The sequence below is a fragment of the Triticum urartu genome, chromosome 6, assembly GCF_003073215.2.
Source record: "Triticum urartu cultivar G1812 chromosome 6, Tu2.1, whole genome shotgun sequence".
Classification (NCBI taxonomy): Eukaryota; Viridiplantae; Streptophyta; class Magnoliopsida; order Poales; family Poaceae; genus Triticum; species Triticum urartu.
In genome coordinates, this window is record NC_053027.1 from 543,085,246 (window position 1) to 543,098,260 (window position 13,015).

Sequence of the window (13,015 nt, forward strand, 5' to 3'; positions counted from 1 at the left end):
GGTGGCCGGCGAGCGTGGGTAAGTTGTAGGGGGGCGAGTTGAACCGATGGAAAACGGAGGAGAGAGTCCGGGTGTGATTTCCTGGCTTTTTGGAAGAAAATTTTTTTGTAGGGGTTTTGGGAAGAAATCGAGTCCTTTTTTTTTAGTAAAGGAATAAATCGAGTCCTTGGCTCCTTGTTCCCCCCCTCGATCGCGCTTGGACGAGCGGATGGGCTTGGCCTATCCGAATCCGATACATATTGCGATCGTGGAGACCCACTCGCCTACAAGTAAACAAGTCAACCTGAACAGAACACGCACACCCTCTCGCCATCGATCGCCGGCCGGTAGATTGAGATGGAGGGCTCAGCGTGCAAACCAGCGACCGCGGAGACGCCGGCGCCGATGGGCCCGGACGATGCCGACGAGGAGAGTTGCGTATGAGGCGAAGAAATTCGCTTCGCACGTTCGTGTCTGGGAATCTGCATGGGGCGAAACCTGCGGTTTCTTCACGGACTCGAGTGAGTTACCAACGAGTCAATCAATCAATCTCGTTTAACTAGCACTAACTATTCATCCATGCATGCTAGAACATCTTTATTTTCTGACATGCGCTTCACTTGCTTGCAGCGGCGCTAAGCTCCATGCAGTTTACACACTACACGCCCGGACACATATCTTCCCAGGGAGCCGGGTCCAACCCGGCGACCTTGCAGGTCCTCTCCATCAAGCTCGTAAAAGTAGCCGGTGGCCTCCAGTGGCCATTGTTCGTTTACGGCATGGTTGCCGTCCGCGACGTCGCGGATCACAACCGCAACATTCTCTTCTCCCGCGGCAGGAGCGAGGCCCTGGAACTCACACAAGATGTAAGCATTGCTACAATCCTCATTTCTCTTTTCTTTGGAGATCTTGATTATTGCACAGGCTTCTCTTGTGTCAACCTCTCTGTTATTATTTCCTTTCTTGGGGGTACCTATATATCTTGCTTATTAATGGCGTGATTGATCGATGATGCTTGCAGGATCCTTTTTTTCCCTTGATTGGCCCGTCACGTGCCATTGTGTTTACTGACTTGGTTGACATTGAAATCCAACTAAAAGTAAAAGGTGGAGGCACAAAAGCGTCTCAAGATAAAGCATTGATAAATTATGTGTCCAACTATGGCGGTGCATATGGCCCTGGTGCATCTACACTTTCCGTTGAGAACTCTTTTTGCACGCTAGAGTTATGCTTGCAGACTGTCAAACGAACCGTCCAGGCCACTATCATGCTTGTCCAGGTCGTCAAACATGGGTCATGGCCTTTCAAATATGGTGGCCGAGTTGCTTGCTCCCCACTATCTGGGGAACTTATGTTCAATGATAGTGGATTCACTCATATCATTAATCCCTCGTCTAACCAAATTGTATTGCTTGATTCAAAAATTGAAGCAATGCCGGAGTGTTTTGATGGTTACCTATATCTATCGAGGCAAGTTGTTTCTGTAGAAATTGAAGGAGTGTTGGACATTGTCATACAAACCTACTCCAAATCTGGCGACATAGCGGCACATGGTCATGTTCGTTTCAGGCCCAACTATTGCGGCATAAGCCAGGATAAATTTGCCCTTGGTGATGCTCAGGTATTGGTTACTGTTGCTTGGTCCCTCGTGGCTACGAGCAAGAGGGAAATTGTGGCAGAACGAAGCATTGTTTGAATACTAAGATATGATATTTGGCTGTGGAACACCAACCAAACCCTTACTCTGATTTCCATGTAATTTGTCCAGCTATTTGTACTTTAAGTTATACTGTGTGTAGTGCTTCAGTTTTCATTAATCAACATCATCATTGTCAATTAGTTGTGCATTGGTCCTCTTGTTGAATTTAATTCTGGTAGAATACTTGGTTTCATGAACGATTCATCATTCACTAGATAAGAGGCGTGGGTGAACCCTTATCACAAAAGTATGGGCAAAACTTTTACAGCAGAATACATTTGGGCATAAGCTTCCTAGTCATTTATACCACGAAATTATCCACGACAATTTGCACAGATTTTGTGCCACTCAACCTCTACTGTAAATAGGGTGTGTGAACTGTGATACAACCATGTGTTGCACTAACAGATCAATCAATCAATCTTGTTTAACCAGAAGTGTTCATGTTATGTCAGATCGCCGTTGTATAAAGCAAAAGGGAAGGGCTTGGTTATCTAGTAGTATAGTTCATGCATGCTAGAACATTCATCACACATCCTAAATATCACACAGAGATTTGTGTTCCTTCCAATCAGTCTTTTTCTATCGGTGCAACCATTTTTAGCTCCCGACGATTTATCATTTTATTTTATTTTATTAGGGAAAAGGCCCAAGTTCATACATTAAATAAGTCAGGCCCTACAAGACCTTCCTTCCAAGAGTATGAATTGTAGAAAAATCTTGAAGAAATCAGTGTCGTCTTACTTTTCCATCCACCTGCAGCGAGCTATAAGCGGAGCTTGTTCTGCCTACGGGTCTTCATCTTATCGGAGCAACGTTGATGAAACCTATAACTGGTAGAAGCAGCGGATATGAAGTCATCGACATAGACTAGAAGATGTCGTGACCAGGATATGAAAAGTTCATCTTCTGAGCAAAGATACCACAGGGGAGGGCCAGATGAAAATCCCAATTCAGGCTAGAGGGAGGAAGGGGACACAAACCTCACAAGTTTCCTAATGAAAACATATGAAGTTGAGCTTCATCGAATGGAGAAGGACCTGGGGAAGAAAAACACCTCGCGATGCCATCCCCATCGCATGACATCCCTGCCATGGACGGATGCTAATCACGCAAGACCAAATGGCCGATGATCGATATCGTCCCAAACTCGTCCACAACCCACTGAGGAAGATCATAGACATGGGAAAAGCCGAGAAACTATTATTCTCATCGTTGCTGCTGCACCAACTTAATTGGTATAAAAAAAACTCAAAACCCCTACTGGGCGCGAACCGAACTCACAAATCTAGGGTTTTAGCACCCTTCTACCAACATAGTGGTCCATGGAAGGTAGGGAACTTGCGGCGGCACAGGTGGGTGGAGGGGGAGTACAGTTACCTCCTTACCCCCTACTATTGAACCCGAGAAAAAAATGATTCGTTGGTGTGCAACTAAAAACAGATCTATTGGTACGGTGTGATGAGATCATTTATCATTTATATGATTTTGTTTTGCGATTAAAATCATGTCAATCGGTGTGGTGTGCTGGGAAGGACGTGTGAAACGATGTACATACAGGTCCTTTGCCTTTTAGAAATAATAGTACCATGTAAGCTTCTTTCGGTTGTCCACAACTACCGTACTTTGGCAACATATATCCACACTGTTGTGAAATTCTACAAGTGATTTAGAGTAAAAGTAAGTTCCCTAGCTTGGTGGCATTTCCTTTTTCGAAAAGATTAGATCTATTATAAAGATTCACCTGAAGTACAAAACACCTCAAACATAATTAAAATTTCATCGAGGTTCATGGACCACCGAACGATCATTGCCGCCGCTAGTAGCTTGGTAGCATTTGATCACCACTTCCATGGTGTTTGATGTCATTCCCACACTCATATGTAGGTGATAGGGTCATGGAAAGTGAAAGCAACAACACATAATCGACTTTGATCCAATGATGCTTCTCTAGTACCCTGTCACGAGCTTCGGGCTAAACACTCTATAGGCGATGTTTATTTTTCTTAGTAGTGCTAGGTCCGGCCCTAATTATTTATACTTGGTGATGGAAATGTTTTCCCTCATTACCTTGTTGGAGGTTTTGCTTGGAGTTTTCGGACTTGATCCTCAGGGTGAAAACCATCGATCTAGCCTTCGGTGGTTGCATCCGATGAGCGCGCCGTTCCCTTCCTTGAGGTGGTTCTTTTGAAGAATATTCTCGTAGTATTTTGTGTTGTCATGATATGGCTTGTGCCAATGATTCTTGTTGTATTGTTTCATCAATCATCGTTTTTATCATTTTGGGATTTTTGTCGTTTGCCCAGAAAAACTTTGATTTTGTATGACTTTGCTCTTTGTACGCCTGACCATATATGTGTTTCCGTTGGTATTGGTTGTGTCCATCCTAGTCACACAACGGTAGGGTATCTTTTTTTTGAAGTTAAAGGTAGGGTATCTAAACATTATGTTTTTATTCACTTGATGTTCTGTAAGTCAATAAACAACGCCCCTTACTGGAAATCCATTTTGCTAGCATTTAGTCTAAGTGCAGGGTTTACTAGAGCATCTACAACCGCAATTGCCTAATTCCGACCCCGAAACACACGCGAACAATGACCGGACAACAAACAAAAATTTGATTCCACAACCACAGACACGATTTCGAAATCACCAAATCCATATTATTACATGCAACGAAAAACCTAATCTAAGCGGATCTCGGCCGGCTCCGCTATGCCCATGTCCGACGGCCGGCCAGCCCTCAGAGTGTTGGCCCGGTCGATAATGAGGTAGAGTAAGACATGAGACACTAGCTGGATCATGGGAGGAAGTGTGGGCTACTTTTTTGGGCCACGTCATAGGTGGGCTACGTGGAAGGGAGAACCGATCGTACGTCGGGAGGAGGTCGAACCGTGTAAATTGATTCAAATCGGAGATGGAGTACTCCGTCCAAGTTTAGAAAAGGAACGGGAGTCAATCTCAACCGTGTAACCTGCAGGACTCCGAATCCGATTACGGTTCCGGTCGAGGAGAACCTAGCTGGCACATATAAGTACGTACGTACGAGTCAATTATCAAACTGACCCCAAACACGCCCTCTCACCAGCGCCGTCGCCGTCCCTTGAGTCTTCTGCCTATTTAGATGGAGGGATCAGCCGGCAGATCAACGAGCACGGAGACGCAGGCGCCCAAGGAATCAGAGACGTTGGCACCGATGGGTCGGGATGGTAGCCACGAGGAGCAGGTGACGCGGAGTGACTCTGAATTCAAATCAGAGGTGGGGGCAGAGTCAGTGAAGTGTTCGGATACCAACGAGGGGATGTCCATGGTCAAATCAGACAAGTTGATACTCGAACCTGCAGAGCCCAGCACCACCAATGCAATGACCAGATTGGAACAGTACTCCGTCCAAGATGACACCGATCATGACAAGATGGACATAGGCAAATCAGGCACACTATTGACCATGGAGGCCAAGGAGAAGGCCGCTGAGGAGATGGCTCACGAGGCCGAGATGTTCGCTTGGTACATTGAGGGTTGGGAATCGGAATGGGGTAAAACCTGCGGTTCCTTCACAGACCAAAGTGAGCAACTAACCCCATCCCTTTTTCCTTGGAACTTCAGCAAGGGATCGATTTACTTAATTTGCTGCTTAATTACTTATAAAGTGGTACTTCATGCATGTTAATTACTAGAGAACATTTAATTTCTAACACACGCCTCACTTGCTTGTGTGCTGCATGCAGCGGTGCTGAGTTCCACGTGTTTTGTACACTACACACCTGGACGCATGCCACACATCCGTAGAGGGTCTACCCCGGACACCTTGCAGGTCTTCTCCATCAAGCTTGCAGAAATAACCGGTGGCCTCCGATGGCCATTGTCTGTGTACGGCGTGGTCGCCACCCGAGACACCGTGGTCTCTTCGGCGGCGGCCGCTGCTGCGCCGGGTCCCGCTTCTGCGCGTGCGGCACCTCCGTCCCGGGCGGTTCCGCTGCCGCATCGTGCTGCTCCTCCGCCGCCTCGGGCGGCGCCCCCACCACCTGCTCGGGCCCTGTCCCCGCCGCCACAGCCTAGGGCTGACCCGCCGCCTCCGCCTAGGGCTGAGCCGAGGCCGTGGCCGAGGGAAATGGCGGCCGGCCGCGGTGGCCCTGGCCAAGGTCCGCTCGGCCGTGGTGTTGGGGCGTCGCCGGGAGATAACCGGAATCCCCCGCGTGGCCAGTGGGGAGATGACGGTTACGACGCCTACGGTGCTGGTTTGCATCGGGGATCTTCGTCCTCCGGCGGGGGCCGTGGCTATGCTTGGACGGACGACGGCACTGCCAACCGGGGCTTTCAGGGTCCGCCCGGTAACTTCGTGGAGGGGGCGGTTGCTCCTAATAACCGCCCCTTCCGGGGCTGATTCCACGGAGGTCGGGGTGGGCACAGACGTAACTACCCGCCTAGGAATCCGAAGGCTACGGTTGAGACTGAGGTGGTGGCCGACGAAGGTTCGGTTCTACCGCAGGTGGCTGAGATGGTGGCTGAAGTCACATTGCCGGAAACCATGCAGACTGGTGATTCGGCTTCTGAGCATGGTACGGACAGATCAGAGGCTGACAAGTTGTCCAAGTGGGCGGCTAAGAAGAAGAAGCTTAATTGTTTTCGATGTGGTGACACGGGACACTTTATGGCGGAGTGCACTGCGGAATTATGTGACCTGTGCCGGAAACCGAAGCATGCTGCTGCTGAGTGCCCTCTTATGCTTGGGCCTAAGCCGACTGTTCAGATATACGGGGTCTGCTGCTCGGAGTTGATGTTCTTCGAGTCTCCCAGTGTGGCACCTCTGGCACCAGCGGTAGAGACTTCTTTTCCAGGGGTGGTGAAAATAGTTCACAGACCGTTGACCGAGGCGCAAATCATTCAGCAGCTGCGGGAACTCGCTCCGGGTAACTTTCAGTGGTCGTTACTCAAGCTTAATGATACGTCTTACAAAGTTGATTTTCCGACTAAAGAGGATCAGGTGCGAATCCTCAAGTTTGGTATGAGCAGGGTCACAGGCACTAGTTTTGTGTTGCAGTTTGATGAGTGGAAGAAGAAGGAGCCACAGGGCATGCCTTTGAGGCAGATTTGGGTTCGTTTCTCCGGGGCGCCATCCGATCCCTTGGATAGCTTCTTGGTGACGTGGAGTTTGGGGTCTTTGATCGGCAAGATTGAACAGGTGGATATGCCATTCACTAGGGCCAACGGAGTGGCGCGTTTACTCGTCAGTGTGGCTAATATTGAGTTCTTGCCGAATGTGGTGCCTTGGACGTACGATGGTGTTATGTATCAGCTGGATGTTCTGTATGAGGATCCTAATTTGTTCGACGAGTTTGAGGATGACAACCCTATGGACACGACCGAGGGAGGAGGTGCCCCGGGAAACCAGGATGATTCGGCTATGGGTGATGATAACGGGGCCAAGGGTCCGGTAGGTCCGTCTGAGTCTACTAATATTGCGCCTGCTAGTTCTTCTGGGGTGGCTCCGACGTCCACGTTGCAGATTGGGTCCTTGGGACCTTTCTCTGCTCCGCCTCGCCTTCGGGGTGTTTCTCCGGGTTCCGTGGATCCCGTGGCTCCTCTTTGTGCGCCTGCGGTTGAGGTGGGAGATCCCGAGGGGCAGGCGGCCCTTCCCATATCTCCTACTTCGCTGTTGCCTTCTGTGGATGGTGCAGCGCTTGCGGTCGTGGCTACAGGTGATGGGCAGGAGGCCCGGTCTCCTGTGATGCCGTCGACGCCGGCGCCCCCCGAGGACTCGGCGCTCTTCTCCACATCGCCGCGCGCGGGAGGAGGGGTGGCCGTGCAGGTGGCCGCCGGCCCTCTTTGCCCCGCTGCGGTGGTCGGGTCAGGTGGTGTGTCCATCTCCCCGGCTCCCTCTCCGGAGCGCCGTGCGCAGGTCTCCCCCGCTCCTGCTGTCGGCGGATCGCCCGTGGACAGGACGCGGGTGTCGTCGCCGTGTTGTTCTCCTGCCCCGGTGGCTAAGGCCCGGGGTGCCGCTACTGGGGGATGGGCAGGAGGCCTTTCCTCTAGCAGAGCTTCACACGAGGAGGTCATCGCCTTTGGCGGTATCCCGGACCCAGTTTCTCAGGGGAGGCGGGTCAGCGGGAGGCTGCAGGAGCAGCCGGACGTTGATGATATGCAGCTGAGGTCTGCTTTGAGAGCTGCCAAGCTGCACGACGTCGAATCCTCCACTGGTATGTCGATTAATCAGTCCAATTCCATTTTGCATTTTACTGATGCTGAAATTATTCATAATGCAAATCAAATAGGAGTTTCACTTGGTAATAATGAGTTAGAGGTCTCTAGGTCGGTTAATGACATTCTTGATTTGGAAGCTGATCGTGCGGTAGATATGATCCGTCACATTGCTGCTGTTAAACCTATGAACGACTCGGAGATAGATGCACTGGGGGTTAGGGTTCTTGATGGCCTGTGTGCCGATCTTGACCCTGCACTACCCGAGACGGAGGAAGATACCATTCCTGAGGTGCCTCTCTATGTAGATGAGCCCGAGGAGCAGAGATTACCTGTGCTGACCAGGCTGATGGTCACATTAAGCCAAAGCGGACGTGGAAACGGAAGGTTTATCCAGTCTCGGCTGCACGTAGGAGTGCTAGGATCCGCACTGCAAAAAAAAAATTCATGATGAGTTATGAGAGGCATTTTCTGGAATAGCAGAGGTCTTAGAGACTTGGCTAAAAGAAGATTTCTAGCGGAAGCTTCTCTTGAGCATCGTTTAGATTTTATTGCTTTGTCTGAGACTGGAAGAAGCAACTTCACTTCTCAATTTCTTGCCACTTTGTCCGGGGGGGTAGAGTTTGATTGGCATTGCCTCCCCCCTCGAGGAAGATCCGGTGGGGTTTTACTTGCGGTTAAGTGCGAAACGTTGGAAGTCCGGAGTGTAGTTTTGGGGGATTTTGCCGTCAAGTTCCGAGTTCGAACTAAGGCAGATGGGTTTGATTGGGCTTTGGTGGCGGTGTACGGAGCTGCGCAACCAGAGCTCAAGCCAGACTTTTTGGCGGATCTGGTTCGTATTTGTGGTAACGAACAGCTACCCCTCTTAGTGGGGGGGGGGGGGGGATTTCAACATTATTCGTAGGAAGGAGGAGAAGAATAATGACAATTTTGACGGCCGATGGTCGTTTATGTTCAGCACTATTACCGAAAGTTTGGATCTCAGAGAGATAGAGCTTTCGGGTAGGAAATTCACTTGGGCTAATTCGTTACCGGTCCCGACGTTTGAGAAACTTGACCGTGTCTTAGCAAGTGTCGAGTGGGAACATAAGTTTCCTCTGGTAACCATGCAGGCATTGACAAGGGGTGTCTCTGACCATACACCGTTACTAGTCGATTCAGGGGTTCAAACGTTTGTGGGAAACAAGAACATTTTCTCGTTTGAACTTGCCTGGTTTGAAAGAGAAGGTTTCATTGAGTTGTTAGCTCGGGAGTGGGCTAAAGACTCAGGAGGAAGGACGCCTATCGAGCGATGGCAATGTAAGATTCGTCATCTCCGAAGGTTCTTTCGAGGATGGGCTAAGCATACGCATGGTATTTATAAGGCGGAGAAGGAGCGACTTCTTCTACTTATTCAAAACCTTGAAGTTAAAGCTGAAACTTCTATCTTAGATTCCAGTGAGTTGGAAACAAAGATAGAGGCGGAGATGCGTCTTAAACAGCTTCTTCGCGAGGAGGAATTGAAGTGGGCGTTGCGAGCTAAGGTTCGCAAGATAGTACAAGGAGAGGACAATACTCAATTCTTTCATATGATTGCTAATGGGAAGCATCGTAAAAAGAGAATTTTTCAGTTAGAACAAGATGAAGGGACGATAGTTGGTCAAGACAATCTGAAAGTCTATATTACCAATTATTATAAGCAGTTGTTTGGTCCCCCGGAAGAGAATTTTGTGTCTTTAGATGAGTCTAGGGTTCAGGATGTTCCTCAACTTGAGACTGCCGAGAATGAGCTCCTGACTGCTCCTTTCTCTGAGAAAGAGGTGTTTGAAGCCATTGCACATATGGAGAATAATAAGGCTCCAGGACCGGATGGGTTTCTAGCGGAGTTCTACAAAAAGTGCTGGCACTTTATTAAGGGTGATTTGTTGCCCATGTTCCACGAGTTTTTTGAGGGACGGCTTCAGTTGTTTATGCTGAATTTTGGAACGATAACTCTTCTTCCTAAGAAGACAGACGCGGTTCGCATTGAGCAGTTCAGACCCATATGTCTGCTTAATGTGAGTTTCAAAATCTTCACCAAGGTCGGGACGAACAGACTTACGCAGATTGCGCACTCTGTGGTTCATCCATCTCAGACTGCTTTCATGCCTGATCGAAACATCCTTGAAGGGGTTGTTGTCTTGCATGAAACGCTCCATGAACTCCACTCAAAAAAACTTGATGGCGTAGTTTTTAAAGTGGATTTTGAAAAACCATATGATAAAGTTAAATGGCCTTTCCTTCAACAAGCTTTGCGTATGAAAGGTTTTGATCCGGCCTGGAGAAACCAGATTGATTCCTTTACACAAAAAGGGAGTGTAGGGATTAAAGTGAATGACGACATAGGTCACTATTTCCGAACACACAAGGGGCTAAGGCAAGGAGACCCGATGTCACCGATCCTGTTTAATATAGTGGCTGATATGCTCACTATCTTAATAGGTCGGGCCAAGGATGCAGGGCAGGTAGGTGGCCTGGTCCCACATCTAGTTGACGGAGGGATTTCCATTCTTCAGTATGCTGATGATACAATCATCTTTATGGAGCACGACTTGGCGAAAGCAAGAAACATGAAGCTGCTATTATGCTTATGTGAACAACTATCTGGCCTCAAAATTAACTTTCACAAGAGCGAATTGTTTTGCTTTGGAAGAGCAAAGGAGGACCAGGACACGTATAAACAATTGTTCGGATGTGAATTGGGTTCCTTACCGTTTACGTACTTAGGTATACCCATTCATCATCGTAAGCTGACTAACAGTGAGTGGAAATGCATCGAGGATCGCTTTGAAAAGAAACTGAGCTATTGGAAAGGAAAGCTCATGTCATACGGAGGACGATTGATTCTGATTAATTCGGTCCTTACCAGTATGCCTATGTTTCTCTTATCCTTTTTCCAGGTTCCGGTGGGAGTCAGGAAAAGGTTAGATTTCTACCGATCTCGGTTCTTTTGGCAGAATGACGACCTCAAACGAAAGTATAGGCTTGCTAAGTGGGATATAATATGTAGGCCGAAGGACCAAGGGGGTCTAGGCATTGAAAATTTGGAAGTTAAAAACATATGTCTCCTTAGCAAATGGCTTTTTAAACTTTCGTCTGAGACGGAAGCTACTTGGGCTCAGATTTTGCGTAATAAGTATCTTTATGCTAAAACCCTGGCCCAGGTAAATGTGAGGCCTTCCGACTCACCCTTTTGGAAGGGTTTGATGAGAGTCAAACAGCTTTTTTTCAACAAGTCAAAATTTATTGTCGGGAATGGAGCCACTGCGAGATTTTGGGAGGATACGTGGCTTGGGGAGACTCCCCTTGCACTTCAATATCCTACTTTGTACAACATTGTGCGACGTAGAGAAGCCTACGTTGCATCTGTTCTACAATCCACTCCCCTCAATATTAGTTTTCGGAGGACGCTAGTCGGAAATCGTTGGGAGGCTTGGCTCCACCTTGTTAGACGTTTAATGGAGGTTGGGCTGAACCAGCAACCAGATCAATTGCGTTGGAAACTTACTAAGACCGGTGCGTTCTCGGTTAAGTCTATGTATCTGGATGTCATTAACTCTAGCGTTGTCCCTTCCTCGATTCACGTTTGGAAAGTAAAGGTTCCCTTACGCATCAAAGTGTTTATGTGGTTTGTGCATAAACAGGTCATTTTGACTAAGGATAACCTGACAAAACGCAACTGGATGGGCTCATCTAGGTGTAGCTTTTGCAATAATAATGAAAACATCAAACACCTCTTCCTCGATTGTCCGTTGGCTAAGATTCTGTGGCGGTCAATTCATATTGCGTTTAATATTAATCAGTCCACCTCTATCAACATGTTATTTGGACCATGGCTTGATGGGGTTGATTCCGATATTGCAAGACACATTCGTGTTGGCGTTTGTGCTTTACTTTGGGCAGTATGGAACTGCAGAAATGATTTAGTATTTAACAGATCAACAAACATTCACTTTTTGCAGGTGATCTTCAGGGCCACGGCATTCATCCGTATGTGGCCGCTACTCACTCCGACGGAGGCCAGGGAGCGTTTGGTTACTGCGTCTACCCGATGGGAGATGGTAGCGCGGGATATTTTCAACCGGTTTGGATGGCAGTCATGTAATAGGATAGGCATGTAGTGCTCTTATTGTGTTTGCCAGCCGGTTGTGGCTTAGGATTTCAGCTCTTTCGAGCTTTTGCTTTTTTGTCGCACATCGATACTTGGAGACTTTGTTACTGGATTCTATTTTTAATAATATGAGCCATATGCATTTTTCTGATGCAGAGGTTGGGGTAAACCCCTTTTTTGAAAAAAAAACAACCGCAATCTTATCTTCTCTTGCGATAGGAGCCATGCCCAAGAACTGAAACAAGATGTGCGTATATGCTACTATCCTTTTATTTTATTTCAAAGATCTTGTGCATGCATGGCGTCGATTAATAGTGTTAAACTGATGATGCTTGCAGGATCCTTTTTTGCACTTGATTGGCCCGTCCCGTGCAATTGTGTTTGAGGACATGCTCGACTTCGAAATCCAATTAAAAGTGAAAGGTACAACCCAGTCTGAAGATGAAGCACTGATCAGACATGTATGCAGTTACGCGGGAGGAGGATATGGTCCTGGTGTAACTATTAAGAACTGTTTCTGCTCGCTGGAGTTATGCCTGCAGCGAGTTACTCGATCGGTCCAGGCCAGTATTGTGAGTGTCCAGGTTGTGAAAGGGTCATGGCCCTTTGAATATGGCGGACGAGTTGCTTGCTACTCGCTGTCAGGAGAATTTGTGCCCACGGATAGGGGAGTTGTCCGTGCTATTGATCCCTCGTCCAGCCAAATTGTGCTGCATGATTCAAAAGATGGAGCGGAACTGAAAGGTTTCCATGGTTATGTGCATCTTTCGAGGCGGGTTGTTTCGGTAGGAATTAGAGGAATGTTGGATGTTGAGATACAAGCCTACTCCAAATCTGGTGATACCGCTACACGAGGTCATGTCAGTTTCCTGCCCAAACTTTGCAACATAAGCCATGAGAAATGTGACCTAGATGGCGCTGAGGTAGTGGTTACTGTTGCTTGGTCTCTTGTCCCTACGGACAAGCGGGACATCATGGCAGAGGGATGGAGCGGTGCGAAGGTTATTTGA

The 13,015-nt window shown here is 48.1% G+C and overlaps 2 protein-coding genes across 2 annotated transcripts; both read left to right on the plus strand.

Moving 5' to 3' along the window:
- The first annotated feature begins 397 nt into the window (after nucleotides 1-397).
- On the plus strand, nucleotides 398-1,675 carry LOC125516952. Its single transcript, XM_048682206.1, has 3 exons — nucleotides 398-500; nucleotides 610-845; nucleotides 1,001-1,675. The coding sequence occupies exons 1-3, from the start codon at nucleotides 398-400 to the stop codon at nucleotides 1,673-1,675; spliced, it is 1,014 nt and encodes a 337-aa protein (XP_048538163.1).
- Nucleotides 1,676-5,156: 3,481 nt separating this feature from the next.
- Nucleotides 5,157-13,015, plus strand: LOC125516953. The gene is made up of 4 exons (XM_048682207.1): nucleotides 5,157-5,244; nucleotides 5,407-5,580; nucleotides 12,191-12,252; nucleotides 12,344-13,015. Exons 1-4 carry the CDS (start codon nucleotides 5,157-5,159, stop codon nucleotides 13,013-13,015), a joined length of 996 nt encoding a protein of 331 aa, XP_048538164.1.